We start from the raw sequence: 21444 nt of genomic DNA, 5'->3' as shown, positions 1-21444 counted from the left end.
AGTCCCTCAACTGCCTATTAGTTTTGATCCTCCTAGTTTTGATTTAACTTTAAATACCTGGAGAGAGTTTATCCAGATCACCTATAGATGCATTAAAATGAAAAATTACAAGAGAAGTACAGTATATTTAAAAATTTATTCAGAAGTAATAAACAGAAATATAGCAACTATTGGTTTAGGCAAATAGAAAAAGGTTTATTAAATTTGATAGTTCTTTTGGTGCTGAATTGCAAAGCAGCTTCAGAGTTCAGAGGTCATCATTAAAATGACTTATACCAATGGGCTGTTGAATGCTTTTTCTGATTGGTTGGGAAATGTTACATGGGTATGCATTATTTTTTTGATGAACGCACACCTGACCTCTCAAGTGTCTTAAAATAATCACCAGAGCAATGTCTGTGGTAACCGTGCATCTAAAAAAATGTCTGGGTTATATATAATGGGTAAATATTGGACAGAACACACTGCTGGGTAAAAATTGACGCAATGCTGGGTTGTTTTATCCCAACTGCTGGGTTATTATACACTGTCAGAAATAAAGGTACAAAACTGTACCTTTTCTGTCACTGGGGCTTTCAAAAAGTACAGCTTTGCACCACAGAGAGCTTATTAGTACCTCAAAAATACATAAAAGTATCTCAAAGGTACATATTGGTACTAAAGGTTTACATATCTGTACCTAACGGTCCATACAATTACCTTTTTAAAGAGTGCTGCCTCACTGACAGCTAGGGTACATATTTTGACTTTTTTCTAACAATCTAGGTCCTTAAGGTACGGTAATCTACCCAAAATTGTATTCCGTTTTGTATTCCTGTAAAGGTACCAAACTGAAACTTAGGGTACAGCCCCAGCAACAGAAAAGGTACAGTTTTGTACCTTTATTTCTGACAGTGTACCCCATGATTGCTTAACAGCAACCGAACATTGGGTCATTTTTAACCCAGCATGTGTTTTGTACAATATTTATCAATTATGGGTCTAAAATAACCCAGTTATGTTACCAATGGTGTGGTAGCTCCGCTTCACGTCGTGCCACATTACCACTTTGGGTGTGCATTATTTTTAAATAATTTAATGGCCCATCGTCAATATATCAGAGTGTTGTGTTTATGCACATCAGTAGTGTTTATTTATATATTATGCTTTTAAAAATGACTTAAATATCCTAATTTAACCAAGGCCTAGTCCTAGTTGAAGATAATCCCTGTCTGGGAAACCACCCCTTTAATCCCTTTAAGTTTGATCAACCAAACAGCTTTTGATAAATTTGTATCGCCCCCTAGATGCTACTGTAGCTTTGATGCAGAATGAACAAACATTGTAGGAGTGTCTTAAAGACCTGGCATCACTTTAAGGGCCTGGGACATTGTGTAAACAAACTACTGTATTGTTTTCACTCTTTATACTTTCCCATCCACTTCAAAAAGCATCCAGGTTTGGTTCTTCTTTTAAAGAGGACTCAAGTGTACAAACACACAAAAAAGACCTCATGGATCTGAAGTGCCTGCAGTTATGAAAGATTGAACAGGCTGAATAAGCACTGAGTTTCTTGTGAGCTATAGAGAAGGCAAGTTTAGCTCTCTATTGTCATCCACCCTATAATCAGACAAACCAGCTTGTAATGCTGAATCTCTAACACTTTTCAAGTTGAGCTCAAGTTATCCTGTTGCTAAAAACAGTCATTTTCTTTGTGTATATATATATATATATATATTGACTGAGTAATATCTAGCTGTCTGGCTGAAGAGCCCAGCTTTGCATCGAATGAGCTGCCAGAAGAGGAAGCCAGGATATGACATTCCAACTATTCCACAGGAAACTAATAATTGTTGTGCTGTTTTAGATACATGACAGAAAATTGAATATGTATCACCTACAGGGCCTAAAACAAATCTATATTCGCGTGAGGCATCTCATATGATCAATGAAAGGGCCTTCAGTGAAAAACAATCTCCTACTTCAAGCAAATAGATGCATTTTATCCGCATTTCAACGATATGCTAAAAAGTATAGAACGCGGACAAATTGCTACAAATGTGAACTGTCGTTTTTGCTATTTAATTCCGCTCCAGCCGTGGTTACAGGCTGACACTGCACAGACAGGATGTTGTTAAAGCTCTTTCCTCGCTGCAAAGTTATGCATTTCAGCCAATCACTGCCTCCATTATTTATGGGTTTATAAGTAGGATTGTTCAACTAGCACTGTGGCATTAATACGAGCAGTCAAGGCGAGAGTTTTGGCACAAGACAGGGTTGTGGGGATTTTCTTTTACCTTTTTCACCCTTTTGCAGAATTTTTAGCCTCCTCTCGTAGGGGGTTTAATGAAGCAGTAAATATGAATCTGTCATAGGGAACTCAAGCAGCTGGTGAAGCAGGCAGGGTTATCAACATCAGGTTATTAACAGCATCATTAGAAAGGGCCAGGCGTGGAGATAACTCCCAGCAGCAGGACGGGGGACAGCCAAACAAACAAATGAATTTCCCGCTGATTAACGTCAGGTTGGCAACATCGGAAGATAGTCAGAGAGCGGAGGTGAAGGGTGCAATGCCCTTAAATCCTTCCTCCACTGGCATGCTATAGTCAAAGTGCAGAAACCATAGACTGTAATTCTGTTTCAAATCTTGGTGATTTGCCTACTTAGACTGCACAGTAATCAGTTTCTGGGGTTCCAAATGGCAGACATCCTTGGCTTTTAAAATACTTCATTTTGGCCAAACTTTAAAGGTGTAATGTGGCACTTTTAGAAAGGATCTCTTAAAAGAAATGCAATTGAATGTACATAACTATATTATCAGTGGTGTATAAAGACTTCACATAATGAACTGTATTGTTTTATTACCTTACGGTGAGCCGTTTTTAATCGACATACAACGCGGGTCTCCTTACATGGAAGCATAGATATGTACACTAGATGTCGCCTTGGCTACGGCAGTTCTTTGGACCGAATGCGTCAACTAGAGCCGCCATCTTGAAACAAGGGAACTTGGCATCAGCGTCATTGTAGGCAATGGTGTAACAGAAATAAAATCACCATAAATCGTCATAAACGCGATTTTCTTGATTTTCTTTTGGTTCGTTTCAACAGTCGGACATGTATTTAGCATTAAGTCCAGGAAAAAATTTAAGTTTTGATTTTATGAAAATTTACTTTTTCTAACTGTAATGCATAGTGCTAGTAGGCCTAACATCCATACGCAGCACAAAAGTCCAGCATCGTCCATGAATTCGAAGTACAGGCGGAGATAGCAGCTTTACCTAGCTACTTCCTATGACAAGAACCCTGTTCTAAGATGGCGGCGGTTTTGACGCATGCTCAGAGCCCCAAGGCGACATCTAGTGTATATACGTATCTATGACATGGAAGTCGCCGCCATGTTTCTACAGTAGCCCTAAATGGACAAACTGTTCTACAGAGCGCGTTTCGTCCCTACGTTGTTTCAGACCATAGATATGTACACTAGATGTTGCCTTGGGGTTCTAAGCATGCGTCAAAACGCCGCCATCTTGGAACAGGGGTCTTGAAATAGGAAGTAGCTAGGTACACGTAATGCAGCTATCTCCGCCTGTACTCCGAATTCATGGATGATGCCGGACTTTTTGTGCTATGCATTATATTTAGAAAAAAGTAGATTTTCTTAATATTAAAACTTGCAATTTTCTCTGGACTCAATGGTTCAATATACTCATGGTTTGGTCTGCGTCACAGTTTTAGGGTCACGGTTTTGGTATGTGTATGTTTATGGGAAAATTTAATTATTTATTGGGTTACAAACACCTAACACTTTGGTCATAACAGGTTCTTTACAAAAACAAAAACCCATCAACACATTAGGCCGGTGACACACTGGATGGGTGCCGTAAGCGTCTCAGCTGCATGGCGTGTTCGTTTTTAATTCGGCTCCCATGATAAAAGGTTAGAGCTTGCAGACTGCCTGCCTGCGGTTCTATTTCTAGCATGCACGCATTTAGAAAATTCTATTTCTAGCACGCGTGCATGCTAGAAATAGAACCGGCACCTATTTTTCTCACAACACGTGTGTTGGAAGCGTTTCCAGGCAAAAAAGAATAGGAAAATATGTTTATATGTCATTTTGTACACACATACATATTAATAATTAACATTTAGATTTTTGAAAGTCTATAGGTTGACAAAAATTCAGATATAAATGTAATTTAAAAATAAATGAATAAATAATTATCGATTTTCAAATATTGTACCTGTCAAACATAGTCTATTTTTCCGTCAATACTGTTGACTGTGTCCTTTATCAGTAGGCTTTATATTTATGCCTGGTCTGTCCGCTGCCTCCCTCTATGTCACCCACACAACAAAAACCCCACGCTCACGCCACGCAGCCAGCGTGTCACCGGCCTTGGATGTATTGCCTTATGCAAATTTTACAGTTTTGTCCACGTTTTCTTGAGCATCGCTGCTGCAGTAGACTAAAAAGGCGCTCTAAGCGAATCTGTGTAATGGTAATTCTTGTTGACGTTCAAAGTGTTTAAAAACAAAACGGAGCGTAGCTAACTCCTCCCCTCCCTTCCGTGCTTTGAGTCATGAACGCCCAACCCCAACTCCCAAATCCTTCTTGTCGTTTATTGGCTGGAACACGTTTGTTATGTTTTGTGGTGGTAGATTTGACCACTTTGTTTTTGTTGCAGTTTGTGAAGCCTGGGCTGTCTACAGAGACCTCTTTTTTTACAGTGTGTTCAGGGGACAGGCAGCTAGCAGATATTGAGGAGATCTTTACTGTATGAAACAAAAAATGTTTTATGGTCTAAAACGCGTGAATTCGCTTAGAGAACATTTAAATGAAGCTGCCGGTCCCTCTATTAGCCCCTTTTCTCTCTTTTCTCTTTCGCTTGCCGCGCTAAACAGTCCGCAACATACACCAACAAGTGAAGAGGAACTGTGAGGTTGGCAACAGATTTGCATACCACAAGTTGATTGGACAGAGCTCTCACGTTAACACACACAGAGTGTATTCAGAACCATTGCGTTTTATACGTTTTTTTTTCAACAAACTATATTAGAAATGCATGGTCGAACCAAACATGGTGCACCGCGATGTGTGCCGAACCATGGGAGGATTACGTTCGATTCTTTACCGTGAACCGTTACACCCCTACTAAATACATGTTTGACCGTTGGAACGAACCAAAAAATATCTAGAAAATCGCATTCATGACGATTTATGGTGATTTATTTCCATTAAACCTTTGCCTACATTGACACTGGGGCTGTTTACACTTGGTATTAAGATGTGTTTTCATCGATTAGATCACAAGTGGACGAGAGAGACATATTACGTTTACACCTGGTATTTAAATCCGTCTCTTTTGTCCACTTTCGACCGCTTCTGTCCTGAATACTGTGAGGGGGTGGTCCGTGAGACGGTGGGCGAGTCTCTCTGCTGTCATTCAAACGCGAGCGGGAGTAATTATGAGTTTATATGGACGCAAACTAATATTATGTCGGAGTCCACTGCTTGTTTAGCAAGTATACATGCTGCACAGTGTTTTGTACGTGTGTATGTTAGAGCTTTCTCTGAATTTTCAGCGCAATTGATGAAATAGGATCGCGCAACTTTCACGCTTTCAAAACGAAACTACTCACTAAAAACAGTTGGGTTAAAAATAACCCAATAAATAACCCAACGGTTTTTAGAGTGCATGTTAATGCCGAGTGTAAACAGCCTCACTGATGCATTAAAGAGAAGGGGCTCCCATGTTTCAAGATGGCGGCTTCATTTGACACTTTTGTTCCAATGAACTGTCGTAGCCAAAGTGACATCTAGTGTATATATCTATGGTCTGACCTGTGGCAGCTACCATAGCTTCCCTTTGCATTTCGAAATGGAGAGGTGAGCTAAAAAAAAAACACAATGGACCTTTAATATGTTAAAAGTATCAATAAAAGTTAATCAGTTGAATAAAAAATTGGTGTTTTATGTTTGTATCTCTCTTAGAATATCACTTTGTTAGCTTAACAACATTAAATTGTATTAAAATAAACTGCAAGTTGAGGCTGATCCGTACTTCACATAAAAAGCACTATTTAGTGTTTTTGTATTGCCCTGCTGAACAAAGCATCTTAAACCAGATTTAGGTTTTAAGTGATTTGCAGCCAGCTCAGTCTGGTCTGGTTTGCTGGTTTAATAGGGTTTTGGACTTGTCATCTGGTCAAGCTAGAGCGTTTCAAATCTATCACTTGAAAGGTTTCATTTGAATAAGGAAGTCAGTCTGTGCAGACAGCGAAAAGTAGATTTACCCTTATTATAACAGCTCATTCAGTTATGCTTCTCGAGCCAGCCCCTCTTGAACTCCACTGTCCGTAGTCGTAATTTAGTCCCGCTCATAAATGATTCAGCCAGCTTTAGTACACATAAACTCAACTTTCAATGCCCAGAAATAGACCATCTTTGGTGCTCCCACTGCCACGTTCGGTTTTATAAAATTTTCTCTTTTTTTATTTTGGATTATTGTTGTCTGGGGGTGCAGCTGTATCTGCTGCTGTGATTTATGTTGGATGGGGCTTGTGTATTTGCCGCACTTACAGCAAATGACATTTAACGCAGTCACAACAGGAATGCGACCACGCAGGAGTTGCTTTTTTTAGTAACCTGTAGAGATTGAGTGTGATGTACTTACAGTATTCGCTCTGCTCTCCGTCAGCCCCCTCTGTAGCTCCCCAGAACATCCAGATCAACACCTTGTCATCCACGCAGCTGGAGGTACAGTGGGAGCCGCCCCCCGTCGAGACCCAAAATGGCATCATTCAGGGATATAAGGTAACACCCCGTACCACCCATCTCATCTCCCTCATACTTTTATTGTCTACTCTCTCTCTCTTTCTGTCTCTTTATCCTCCCCTTTACTTCTGCTGTCATTTCAAGCTCTCCAGGGCAGAAGATTAGCTAGACTCGCCCTCTTTCGTCTTTATTTTCTTTAGTCCTCACATATTCACTATAAGAGATAATGGTGTTAGACAGTACGTTTTAAAGTTATGCTCGTCAGGTTGTGAATTAATGATTGCGGTGTTAGGGTTAAGTGAATTCCTGCTAAAATATACATGACGTTGATATAAAAATGTCCAGGAGCCGTTGCAGTAATATGGCAGATTCATGTTAATCCAGCTGCTTTCACTGAATGTTGTGAGGGTTCAAGCCCACTGCAGGATAAAAATTAAGTGCTGCAATTTATCTGTTCATTAAAGAGTTTTAGTGTTTTGTCAAACACAAATATAGTCACATAAATCCTATTATTGAACAGACTTTTCTGGTTTTAAATGCTAATTGGTGATACATGATATCCTGTAGCTATTATAAGTAACATTTTATTAGTACTGTTTATATTAACGTGCAGCACCAATTAAAAGCACATTCGGTTGTTTTTCACATGTCAGAGACTGTGTTCTAGCACATAATGAATTTGCTCAGAGAAAAATGTTTTAGGGAAATTTGTGTATTATTTAATGTAGTTTAAAAAACATATATAAAATACAGTGGCCCAAAATGTAAAGTCACACATTAAAATAAATGTAACTGCATTAATAGCAAAACTGCAGTGGGGCGGCAGTGGCTCAGTGGTTTATGTAGGTTGTCTACAAACCAGAAAGTTGGTGCTTCAATCCCAGCTCCACCTGACCAAATGTCGAGGTATCCTTGAGCAAGACACCTAACCCCAGACGCTCTCGACGAGTCGGATGGGGCCTTGCATGGCTGACACTGCCGTCGGTGTATGAATGAGTGGGTGAATGTGAGGCAAATTGTAAAGCGCTTTGGATGGCCATGGGTCTATGAAAGCGCTATATAAATGCACTCCATTTACCAAATCATTACATGAACGTTTTTTAAGATAAAATCACTTTTCCAGCAAACAATTTCATTTCAAGAAATCTGTTCGGATTACATGTATAAACCAAAAGCTATATTTTCCGGACTATAAGTCACACTTTTTTTCATAGTTTAGCTGGTCCTGCGACTTATAGTCAGTATGAATTAATTTTGACATATACGAACCAAGAGACAACATTACCGACTACAGTCCGCTATATGTATGCGCTCCTGTATTTATGTAATTATATGAATTCAGTGAAGCGGAATTGATGCGCATTTGGCTTGTTCTGTTCGTTTGGCCTATTCAGCCTTCCGGGTATGTTCACTATGCTATTGTGTATCGTGTAAATAACTGTTTTATGTTACGTTAACGTATTGACACCTATTCAGCCTGCTGTTCTGTGTGCTATAATTTAGTTGAATAACTTTCCATCCAGATTAAATGTCTGTTCTTGGGCTTGCATTTTGTGAAATAATTTTCTATATAAACGCAACGTAGTCCATGTTTTTTCCTCTTCAATACGCATTTTTGACTGATACGAATTATACTTATTGTCCGGTCGATATGGTACTCTACATTGTACATTTACACTTATACAGTATAGACGGTTTCATCGGACGCACGTGCGCTGACGCAATACACATCCTGAAATTTATTACCGGTTTCGTTTTTTTAATGGTCTGACTAGTTGTTAAACTGATCTCTTGAACAAATGCCTCGTCGATAATAACAAATGTTTTGGTTTCCTAGGTAATCTAGGTGTTGTTGTTTTTTGCTTGTTATATAAATAAACTATGTTTAAAGAACTTTGTTGTTATTTATTCTTAGCGGACCACGACAGCCGCTTGTATATGTTGTTACTGCTGAAACCGTCTATATGCACACATTCACACATTTGCAATTGAGTAATTTAGAATTGTGGAATGGAAGTAACAAAGCGATTTTTTTCCGAGCCCGGATAACATTTGCATTCCAAACTGTAACAGCATCTTTAGCACGCAACCCTTGACAGAGTTGACAAATATTGCATTATTTCCTCACTATTTTGCACATGTAAGTCCAGAAAGCTGTTGTCAACCAGTCAATTCTTAAAGCGGTCATTTTATTGTTTCTGGTTTCATGTGTTAGTTAGTGCTTTAACACATCCTGAAGTTTGACTTCTCAGAGTTTTTCAAAATAAAAGTAAATCTGGTTTAAATGTCAGAAGTTCATGTCACAGGTTCAACACTTGTTACTTTTGTCCCGCTTCTAATACTGTTGCATTATGTTAAAAATGTATATTATACGGAGCCCCTAAGGGGACATGGAGCAAAAATTAAATAAAGTTTAGTTTCATGTGCTCACGTGAAGCTATCACGCGAGCACGTGAAACTATCGCGTGCTCACCTGAAAGCGAGCACGCGATAGTTTCACGCGAGCATGCAAAACTAAACTCGAAAAAAAGGTTTCATTTTTTCAAGGTTTTTTTACTCCAATGTCACCATAGGGGCTCGGTAATATTATTCTAATTTGATTTAATTTTTTATAGTGTTTAAACAATTCAAGTTTGTACTGTCGGGTTGCTATTAAAATATTTGATAAAACTAAAATTTTAAATGAAAATATAATTTCATTATTTTTGCAAAGATAAATTACAAAATATGGTTGAAGTTACATATTAACAAGGTCATATTCATGTATATTTACTAAAACAAGTGTTACACACAAATCTATCTTGTGTCGTTTACATTTGTTAAAAATTCCACCTGCTATTGATAGACCACACTTGTGAGTTATTGACCACAGCAAAAATATATCTCTGTCTAAAACAATTACGTTTTTCTGAAAAATAGTACTTTCGTTCCGCTCCCCCCTACTTTTGTGGTTTGTGTTCGTATTTTCATAGTTTAGGTTACTGTAAATTTGACAATAAACTTGAATATATTCAAAACAAAAATATTTACAAAAATGTCTGGGTGTCAGATCTTAAACTGATGAAGTCATGTATTTGTATGTTAAACTACTAAAGACACTGCAACAATGCCCATAGCACCATTATGTTTCTCTTGAAGCTGATTTTTTTGTTTTGAGCTTAAAACATTTAGATATTCAGCTGGTCTTTGCATTACAGATTCACAGGTCATCAAGTTTATCGAACTTGAACTTTGGTACACAGCAAAAGAAGAAGCATCTTTACATTAGCTTGTATTTTGTCTCTCCCACGTTCATATGCATATGAATGGAAGTGAACAGTACATGAAGTCTACTGTTGTTTCACCATTAGTAAATCATGTCCATAGATAATACAATAAACTACAAATGGACACCAGTTAGTGAAGAGTAAAGTGTCTCATTATATTTGTTATCTAAATCCTAATGTATTGTGTCTAACATTGCCACATTAGCATAACTGCATAAACAACACAGCTTTTGTACATCAACGCTTACTTCTGTAGTGTCATATGTGTACTTCTCATCTATAGATTCTTTACTGGGAGATGGACAATCAGAACGAAACCGAAAGATTTAAGATTCTCTTCCGGCCCGAAACCAACATGAGACTGAAGAACCTGACCAGTTACACATACTACATGGTGAAGCTATCTGCCTTCAACGCAGCGGGAGACGGCCCGTTCAGTGAGGCCAGAAGGGGGCGTACTCTTCAGGCAGGTGAGCTCCCGCACAAATCATCTCTACTGCCATTATATTCCCATTCGCGTGTGATCCCCGCACCGCCCTCCGACCCGAGCACAAACTTACGTAGCTTTAATGGCTAAACTGTAAATCTGACCGCAGAGAGCGTGCCAAGGGCGATACGTCCACTTCCATATTGTCTTCTTCTCCATGCATGAAAAACAAGCCGACACCTGATCATATTTTGGGGCATGTGGTGTTATATCACCATTGCATCACTCACATTAGCAATTCATGTGTTCCATGTTAAATCATTCAGTCTATGAATGTTGTCGAAATGGATTACGCTCAAGCGGGGAATGATTTGACCTCAGGCTCCACCTTGCTCAAATGATGGGGAGGGGCTCTTTACCCACATGTCACCTCAAAATAAACCATTTAAAAATTATTCAAATGGTCCTGATGTGACCTCATTTGTACAAACAGAGGAAACTCAACCCCCTCTTCCTCACTTTGACATTTCCTGAAGCAACAAGCCGCACTTGCGTAAGAGGACAGATTTGGACAGATTTGCACAGCGGACAGCTAGCATTGTAAAATCAAAAGACTTATTATATTTGTTTCTGTTTATAATACAAACAGGTCCGCATTTAAAGCTGTTGTAATAGATAATGCATGCACACCTATAATTGCATATTGGTTCAATTTTTTATTTATGCAGTTGATAAATTGCTACAGTATGTCACCTGACAACCCTAAATGCCCAAGTTATACTAGTATCAACCCACTTAAAAGGTCAATTAAATTTAATTGCTGCCTTATTTAGGTCAAATTAACACAATGCTGAATGGAGTTATGTAGTCATGCTTGTATTTAGACACTTTAATGTAATCACCATTTTATAAAAATCAACTCTTGGGTAGAGATAACAGATATATTCTTTTGTCTTTACAGCCCCCAGTGCCCCCAGCTTCATCAGTTTCTCTGAGGTGACCAGCAGCACCCTTAATGTGTCCTGGGGGTTCCCGTTATCTCCCAACGGTGTGGTGGAGGGCTACAGGGTGGTATATGAGCCCACTGCCCCTATTCAAGGTCTGCCTGCCATTACTGTGTTACTGCTGTAATATTCTTGCTGAATTTCGGCATGTGTTTTTGTCTGATTTTGATTTAAAGTTGGATCATTATTTATGTTTTGTACCCTGGCAAGGTTTTTATAACCTGTAGCTGACTTTGACAAAACTGCTTAGCTTTCATATTTGTAGCATTGGCTGAATTTCTTTACATAACTGGCGATGGCTATTTTGAGACTGTGCGTGGTTTGCTAGTGAGAAAATGTATTGAAGAAGCTGTTCAGCCAAAAAATGTTACTTTGTCTTTATTTGAACTCCTTATTGATTTCTTTAAAGATAAAAAGATGACGTTAGGCAGAACATCTAAGCAAATATTTATAATGCCAAGCCTTCTGGAAGTCATACATTGATTTTTATGTGTGGATCAAACCTACATTTAAGTTTTAAATTTACTTTACTTGAAGGGGTGTTCATAAGACTGACATAACACCTTTACTTGATGTTGTTACAAATGGTGTTACCACATTTTTTCGTTAAAGGGATAGTTCACCCAAAAATGAAAATTTTGTCATCATTCACTTACTCTCATGTTGTTACAATCCCACATACATTTCTTTGTTCTGATGAACACAAAGGAAGATATTTTGAGAAATATTCGTAATCAAACCGTCCGTGGACTCCATTAACTTCCATAGTAGGAAAAACGGATACTATGGAAGTAAATGGGGTCCATGAATGGTTTGGTTACAAACATTTCTCAAAATATATTCCTTTCAATTTTCATTTTTGTGTGAACTATCCCTTTAATGTTTTTGTAAATGTTTCCAAGACTATGTACAATGTTGTACAACATGTAATCTTGTATGTGTCTCAATCAGGTGTGACTAAAGTGGTAACTGTGGATATTCGTGGTAGCTGGCAGCGCTGGCTGAAGGTGCGAGACCTGACCAAGGGCGTCACCTACTGCTTCCGCATACAGGCCAAGACTATCGCATATGGGCCAGAAGCGGAGGCCAACATCACAGCGGGGCCTGTCAAAGGTGAACTATACATCCACGAACAAGTAAACTACTAAACATCAACAAAACTCTCCAGACATTCACATTACACATTCATCAACTAAGGAGGTTGGAAATCTACAGTAGGCACTGAAAGGATGAATATCTCACAGTAGACATTCAGTTTTGATTTTTTGTTCAACTGAGTGCATGTTTTCCTCTCTGTGTAGGATCTCCTGGATCACCTGTAGAAATGTCCATCACAAAGACTGGCTCAGGGCTAAACATCAATTGGACACCTGGGGAGACAGGAGCGGGTCATGTGACCGGCTACGTCATTGAAGCACGTCCCTCAGGTACACTGCTTAAAAGTTTTCTCAGTGCATATTTCATTTTAGATGTAACATGAATATTTTTTACGTGTGTGCAACCATCTTGCAAAGTATAGTTTATTTGACGCATCCGCATTGTGACAAATGCAATCTCCTGTGCGTAAACAACAAAAACGCAAATTTGTGAAAATGATGACATCATCTGCACACGCATTACAATTTAAGACCTTTTTTTGTCATTTTGATGATCCATGTGATCAAGGATTGTTTTGACAATTTTGTCGACTGAATGTGAAACATGCAAAAGTCAACGTTTTTAGTATATGGTTGTCGTAAATGCAACTGTCAAAAATACATGATTCTCTTCCTCATATTTATGTGACTTATCTGTCACCAAAACATATCAGACATCCTAAATAAACCTCTCATTGCAAATTTAATACTGAGCCAAAATCATTAGACTGGATATAAATCACAACAGACGTTTTTTCCACGTAAGCAGTTTTGTCTCCCACAACACATTGATGGTCGGACCACAGTTTCATTTAATGCAATGTTCATTTTAGACCCCGCATGCAGCTGTTCATACTAGTAATAGTGTAAATGAGTTTATTTAATGAACATTTACCAGTACTCGCAGTTGTTACTGGTTTACATTAATGTAAATGACCTTTCCATGTCATCATGATTATATTCCCATTGAACAGCGTCACATCATGTTGGCTAATGAAACAGCTGCTAGCCCCTCATGATTTCAGCATCTGCTAAGCAAGTGTAATGGGACCCAATAATGAACTTCGTGCCTTCAAGCACACACTATTATTTTCACTGAACGTGACTTTTTTGTCTGCACAGATGAGGGACTGTGGGATACTTTTGTGCGCCACTTGCCTCCCACCAGCACCTCTCACTCTGTGAGTCTGGACCGTCTCAGACAGGGCATCAGCTACCAGTTTAGAGTACTGGCCGTCAATGAGTTTGGCTACGGTGAGCCTAGTGCGCCCTCTGCTGCTATGTCAGGTAACTTGCACTTTCCTCCTGACTTCTGTGTACTGTGATGAATCATTATGTAAACTCAGTATTGCATTAGTGTCTAGATTATTTAGGTGTAATGTGAACTCCAATGTGATAATCATCCGAAGACGTTTCATTTATTGGCTTTGGCGACATTTAATTTTTTACTTATGTTTTACTGAAATATCAAGTTCATCTCAGGGATTAAGGGACTGTTCAGCAAAAAACTGCAAAGTCGGCAACACCAAAGCTTCAAAAGTACTGTATCAAAAGACTTTATTATTAAAAAGTATTGCATAGCATGTAGGTAACATTTCGAGCATGCAGCCTCTTCATCAGACCAATAAACACCACTGATATCCCAATATTTATAGACCTACCTCCAAGTGATCAAATGTCACATGATCCTACAATGTTCTCATAGGTCACAATATCACAAAAATGACATTAACCAATTAAAATAACAAAATATAACAAAAAGGAAGAATACATTTCTCCATCATCTTTCAGATGAACACAATTTGAGTTATTTATAGTAAATGTCATGGCTCTTCCTAGCTTTATAACAATAAAAAGTAGTTATTATAGTTTCTAAAGTTTTAAATATGGATTATTTTTACAAAATGGCATTGATTACCATCAGAAGGGCTGTATTAACACCCTCGAGCTTTGTGAATTACTTCTGTGAGAGATTGGATGCACTTTTTTGGACCTTGTTTTTTACTTGTGTTATGCTTGGAAGAGCAAGGACATTTACTTAAGTAACTTAAATAGGCTTTATGCCCAGCTGCACTACTTCCTGAACTTCAGCCAGCTCCTTGTTTCCTGTCTGCCATTATTGGACAAACTGATTAATCCAGGTGTGTCTGACCTCAGTAGTCACAAACAAACTGATTAATCCAGGTGTGCCTGACCTCAGTAGTCACAAACAAACTGATTAATCCAGGTGTGTCTGACCTCAGTAGTCACAAACAAACTGATTAATCCAGGTGTGCCTGACCTCAGCTGTCACAACAACAATAATCAGACACACCTGGATTAATCAGTTTGTCCAATAATGGCAGACAGGAAACAAGGAGCTGGCTGAAGTTCAGGAGGTAGTGAAGCTGGGCATAAAGCCTATTGTGTTCATCTGAAAGATAATGGACATATGTATCTCAGATGGTTTAAAGGTGAGTAAATTTTTCTGTGAACTATCCCTTTAAAGAAAATTGCTAACATTGCCATTATATTTGGTCGGAACTTTACTTCTGGTTTCTGTTTGTTTAATGGTCTGACAAGTGGCTAAAATGAAGTCTGGAACAAATACCTCGTCAAAAATAACATATGTTTTGGTTTTGCTAAAGACAAGGGGAGACGGCGATCATGGTTTACTGCTATGTGAAGTGAGGTTTATTTGGCAGCCGTTTGTAGTTAACATTGTATACAGTTTAGTACACATTTTACACAATGCAATGTTAGCTCAGTGTTGTTTTTTATACGCTTTCGCTATGAAATAAGAACTAAGGTAATCTACTTGTTTATTTTGCTTGTCAGAAATAATAATTGTTGTTATTGATTCTTAGCGGAGTTTACCGGAAGTTACGTGTGTTACACGAAAGCGGTTTGTTTATGTTGTTACTGCTGAAATCGTCTATAGACAGAGCTATAAACTAAGGGTAGGCCTATATACTGTAGAATTGGTCACTTTATTTGCTATTTGAAGCATTTGATAAGAAACGTTTTAGTTTGTATATACATGTTTGTATTTAAAGGGCACCCATGGTCCGATTCACATTTTTACATTTCTTTTGGTGTGTAAGTGTGTGTAAGTACATGTTAATGATATGCAAAAGGTACAAACCCCAAATAAAACGATGACGCGAGTTATTGTCTACAACGTAAATCTTTTTTCTTGGACTACAACAAACACACGGATTGTATAAAGACCGACATTATCATAATTCCTCCCACTTCAGACTCACAGCCTGTAAGTTAACTCCTGTTACATTGTGAGTGAATCTTTTAAACCTGGTAAGGAGCGTCACATTTATGGCTGACATCAGAGGTATTTAGGCCAATCACAAAGTACAGATTAGCTGGCCAATCAGGGACACAGCGCTTTTAAAATCGATGAGTTTTATACAAAATCAGTGCGTTTAAGGAAGAGAGGAAAATCTGGAGGTACAAAAATGTACGGTATGTGGAAAATGCAACATGATCTCACGAAGTTCCGTGGGATAGTCACGGAATTTTTTGTTCATTTTTCCGTGGCATTCTCACGGATCTCCTCAAATTTCCGTGGCCCTGACACGGGTTTTCTTTTCCGTGGCATTCTCACGGATTGGTTACTCAACTGTTTTTTCCTATTTTCAAACCATTGTCGCTTCGGTTTAGGGTTAGATTTGGTGCTGCGTTAGTATTTCACTTTAAGTATTGGTTTATACTATTTTTTTTGATGTATTCTTTTATATTTTCTAAACTTTAATCAATTGTCGCCTGGCATTGGGGTTAGAGTTGGGTTTGGGTAGAGATGTCATTTTATGTAAATCTAACCCTAAACCGAAGCGACAATGGTAAGAAAATAGGACAAAACAGTTGAGTAACCAATCCGTGAGAATGCCACGGAAAAGAAAGTCCGTGGCAGGGCCACGGAAATATGAGGAGATCCGTGAGAATGCCACGGAAAAATGAGCAAAAAATTCCGTGACTATGCCACGGAAATTCGTGAGATCAGGTTGGGAAAATAATGTGTTTTTTGAACCATAAACCATGCAAACACATTGTATTATACCAAATACACAAAAAAACATAGATTTTAGCAATAAGAAATAGGTGCTCTTTAAAAGTGATTTTTGTATTACAAATAAAGTGATTTTGAGGAGCAAATATGAGCTCATTTGTTAAGATCTCTTAAATGTAAAGGAGTGAGATTACTGCAGGAAAAGCAGAAATATGTGTTTTATTTCCATTCAGTCTCATTACTGTGTTAGCCAAACCATCGTTTTTTATGATTTTAATTTCCTACAGTCTTGGCTACTCTTTGGACTCATAACCTATTATAAATATTTACCTTTAGAGATTACCTTGTTTTCATTGGACATCCTGTGATGAAGCAACCACGATCAGAATTTTTAGTTCATGGACTATGAACAGTCAACATCCTTATCAGAGATGATCCAAGCGATTTCTGTTTTTACTCTATATGGAGAGTTAATAAATGAAGGCGAGGTCATTTCTAAAGCTGAAGCCTTATAAGGAACCTCAGGCACTGCAGGTTTATGTTTTGGACAAATATAGTCAAGACCGTTTTATCTCTGAATGTTATACCTGAGATAAAATCATAGTACTGTAGAAAGGCCTGACGAGATGCAATATGTGACTCAGTCTGCAAAAACCCAGTTGAAGTCATTTACATAAAATCATGAAGAACTAAAATATAAAAATATAACTTTGATATCTTCAATATTGACTGAGTAAGATCATGTCAAAGATGAAATCAAAGACTGAAATTTTAAATTATGAGACTTTAGCCTGGATTTCACAGAGGGTAAGATATCACAACAGTATAGGAATGACATTTCTTGACGCCATTCAGTAGACGAATGTACTTTATTAAGAAGCCAGCCCTTTATAAATCAGTACATAAAATAATGAACTACTTATGGTAATAGCGTAATTGTGAATCAACCATCATTTAGAAAACAAATCAGTCTGAAAAGTGCTGAAGTGGTTTTAATTGACGATATTACAAGCTGCGTTATGATTCATCATCATTTCACTTCCAACCTTGACGAAAGCACCAAGCAAAATCAGAATTTGAAAGCAAGATCGCAATGTTATCATCTAGTCACATAAAAAGCTGTCTGAAAAAAAGACAAATGGCTTCTAATCTGTCTCTATCTCCCTGTATTTTTCTTTGACAAAGTGCGCAATGTTGCTTCAGCAGGTCATTAATCCGGCGTGGTAAAAGTCCTGGAGCTGTGTTTATGAATAAAAGCAAAGCGTGTTATCAACTCCTTTGTCATGGGATTGAAATATTCATATCACAGGCACGTTACAATCTTGAGTTGATGTGACCGCAGCTCGATATTGCTGTCAGAGCAGTCCATCAGAGCCTGTCAGAGATATGACTGCCATATTCAGTCCTCGCTCTCCTTTGCTCCAGAGCACTAGAGATGACAAGATAGACACGTGTGAAAAAAATATGCGTCACTGTTGATCTGAACATCTTAGGCCGTCACTGCTGCATCTGAAGGAAGAGCATCTGTTTTGAGGGACGAATGCGTTAAAACCTTTTGGCTTGTGGAGGAGAGATTTTATGTTAGATATTTATGAGTAACCACTCTATAAAGTAAATGACAACATTTTCAAAAAAAACCCAAGCTCAAAATGTATCAGATTACTAGACAGAGCAAACATTCCCATTTACAAAGATACATGGATTATAAAAATCTGTTGAGGATTAAGAAAGTTATGATATTTTAAATATTAGCAATCAAGGAAAAAGTTAAACACTCACCTAAAGGATTATCAGGAACACCTGTTCGATTTCTCTTTAATGCAATTATCTAATCAACCAATCACATGGCAGTTGCTTCATTTAGTTGGAATTAGTTTGTCATATTCAGACTCAGACCCATGGTTTTTACAACAATGCCTGCAGTTCAGTTGTTCTGACAGGACGTTTGCTGATCTACCACCACAAACGTGACTACCAAATTTTTGCAATTTATTAACTCTTTCACCGCCAGCGTTTTTAAAAAAAGTTGCCAGCCAGCGCCATCGTTTTTCATGATTTTCAACAAAGTTTAATGCCTTCCAGAAAATGTTCTTCTTTAAATAAATAAACATACAATATACCAAATGAAAGAACAGACCCTCTGCTTTCAAACAAAAAAACCCGTTTTATCCTACCTTTAGTGGTTCTTTTGCAATCAGCTTTTGAATATGGGTAGGTTTTTGCAAAAACACCATATTTTGAGCAAAAAGCAAAAATAATTCCATATTTGTGACGGACTTTTCATAGAGATCCCATTCAGAGCGATCTTTAAAACAGACACGGACATGCAGCAGCTTGCCATAGGGCAATACTTCCGGTTTTAAAAAGTTGCGGAAGGGTGGATAATAGCGGTATTGCCACCTGGTGGATAATAGCGGTATTGCGGAAAGACGGAAAATCTCGTCATTGGCGGGGAAGCGTTTTCTATTAATTGACGAGATATCTCGTCAATGGCGGGGAAAGAGTTAAATACCTTCTCCTTCCTAGGTTTCAATAAAATTGAGTCAGTACCAAGATAAAAAGTTATATATTTTGTCAAAATATAGCGGTTAAGCACACCGACCGGTTAAAAGTGACACAAATTTTCAAACAGTCGCTGTAAATTAAAAACACCTCATTACTGAAAGCTCAAAATATCAAATGCTTCCAGTGGCCCTTCTTCACGTATTTATTGTAGTATTTAGTAAAAACAATACTTCAACCATGCGTCGAGAAGTGTACATTGCATGACACGCATCTTAAAGTAACAAGCAGGTTGAAACAAATGTATCGCCCCAGAAATTCGACGAACGTGCCCCCAAGGTCAGCATGGCTATATAAAGGCCTAACGACCAATCAAAATTCTATTAGTTGGTACATCACTTTACACTTTCTAAAGAGTTTTATTTTCTTGACATACACAGCTCAAACGGACACGCCATTTTATGAGGAATGGTGGTTTCTGGTCGTGTTGGCGCTTTGTGGTCTCATTCTGCTATTGCTGGTGACTTTCGGACTCGTTCTGCATGGCCAGAACAGAAAGTACAAGAGCTGCGGAACAGGTGTGACCTGAACCAAACCATTTCAACATCATTTTAGTCAGGTAAGGTTTTTTGCCGTGATGATGATATGCTAACTGCCGTAGGTAAAGCTGTGTCCACGGTGGAGGAGACGGTCACATTGGACAACGGTGGCTTCACGGCTCTGGAGCTCAACAGCAGGCCTGTTCATGTCAAAGGTGTTTTTTTAAGGAAGAATGGAACCAGGTAACACAACTTGTGCTAACCATATATTCAAATTCAGGTGCCTGGATTGCAATGTGATTCTGCACATATGCTGCATCCTCCACAACCTTACACTCATTATTTAACTTTGTGGCATGCAAATTGCATTCAGCATTAATGTTTTTTTTTTTGACACATTAGGACCATTACATAATTTGAATAATTCATGTAAAGAATTGGACCCTAAAGTAAATAAACCCCACTACCAGCAGCTGCTGCAGTTCATTCATTGCACTGTAAATTTCTCATTGTGCCTTCAACATTACATCATCTCTCACATGATCATCAGCACACGTCGTCTTCTCATTGGTGCATTAAAAATACTTTTATGCTTTACGTTATAAAAAACATGTTAACCATCACTTCCATCAAAATATCATATATACTTCAGTCTTTAATAGCAATTTGAACCAAGAATAGATGAGACGTCCTCCATACGATGTGCTGGCGTCACACATGCAATGTTACAGTGCTCTCTCTCTTTAACCAGGTCACCGCCCCGACCCAATCCAGCCGGACTGCGCTATTCAGATGAAGACATCTGTAGCAACTACAACGGTGTGGTATCTACAGAGAGCACAGCACTGACAGAGAGAGCTGCAGATATGTCTGAATCTGAGGTGACGTCTCTACCACACACACACACACTTGCTGTGTTGTTTGTGCTCTCACAGTATTCACATTTCTAGTTGACACAGTGTAATGAGCTCCTACTTTGTGGCAATATGGTGACAATAAAGAGAAATGATGCATACAGTATCACAGACAGTAAAGTTTTAAAACCACATACTATATTAGAACAATTATGCATTGCCGTTTCAGCCAATACCAGCAGGTGATCGTTATTTTAATGGCATGGCGATATAATAACTAATAATTGAAATGTATTTATACATTTGTAGTATTAAAACTTATACCACAGGCCTGTCGAATACTTAATTGTGGTTAACCATGGTATAAGTGGAATAATATTCCTTTTACTTTTTTTAAATGTCAAATAAATCTTTGGTGTCTCCAGAGTGCGTAAATAAAGTTTTAGCTAAAAATACCATATAGATGATTTATTATAGCATGTTAAAATTGCCACTTTGTAGGTGTGAGCAAAATATGCCGTTTTGGGGATCTCTGCACTAAATGGCAGTGCCATGGTTGGTATAGTGCAGATTAAGTGGTGGTATTATCCCCTTCTGACATCACAAGGGCAGCCAAATTTCAATGACCTGTTTTTTCACATGCTTGCAGAGAGTGGTTTACCAAAACTAAGTTACTGGGTTGATCTTTTTCACAGTTTTAGACTGATAGAAGCACTAGGGACCCAATTATAGCACTTTATGCTTTATCCTTTAAATTGTTTAAAAATAATGCACACCTTGGGTGCATTATTTTTGAATAATTCAACGGGCCATCGTTAATTATTCCTTACATAATATGCCGTGGGAAAAGATGTATTGTATAGCATTAAGGTAAAGGGTCTAAGATGCTGTATTACATTTGGAAAATAATCCCTGATAGTTGGTCTAGTGTTTTTTCCCTTCTCTCTTTGTTAATA

General features: G+C 38.2%; 1 protein-coding gene across 4 annotated transcripts in view; it reads left to right on the top strand.

Annotated features, from left to right (window-relative positions):
• sdk1a (sidekick cell adhesion molecule 1a) overlaps positions 1–21444 on the top strand; it is a 376732-nt gene that overhangs the window by 351825 nt on the left and 3463 nt on the right. For 2 of the 4 annotated variants that reach the window (XM_065261980.2, XM_073814026.1), the window contains 9 exons: positions 6681–6796; positions 10307–10493; positions 11412–11549; positions 12406–12567; positions 12756–12881; positions 13713–13877; positions 19536–19673; positions 19763–19877; positions 20386–20515. In XM_065261980.2, coding sequence (XP_065118052.1) covers positions 6681–6796; positions 10307–10493; positions 11412–11549; positions 12406–12567; positions 12756–12881; positions 13713–13877; positions 19536–19673; positions 19763–19877; positions 20386–20515 — 1277 coding nt within the window. Of the gene's footprint in view, positions 1–6680; positions 6797–10306; positions 10494–11411; positions 11550–12405; positions 12568–12755; positions 12882–13712; positions 13878–19535; positions 19674–19756; positions 19878–20385; positions 20516–21444 lie in introns of all 4 variants that reach the window. The other 2 variants (XM_065261910.2, XM_073814025.1) reach the window with 1 other exon arrangement.

Source organism: Paramisgurnus dabryanus, chromosome 3 (genome assembly GCF_030506205.2).
Source record: "Paramisgurnus dabryanus chromosome 3, PD_genome_1.1, whole genome shotgun sequence".
NCBI lineage: Eukaryota > Metazoa > Chordata > Actinopteri > Cypriniformes > Cobitidae > Paramisgurnus > Paramisgurnus dabryanus.
The sequence above is the reverse complement of the archived record's forward strand: the minus strand, read 5'-3'. Positions and strand labels throughout refer to the sequence as shown.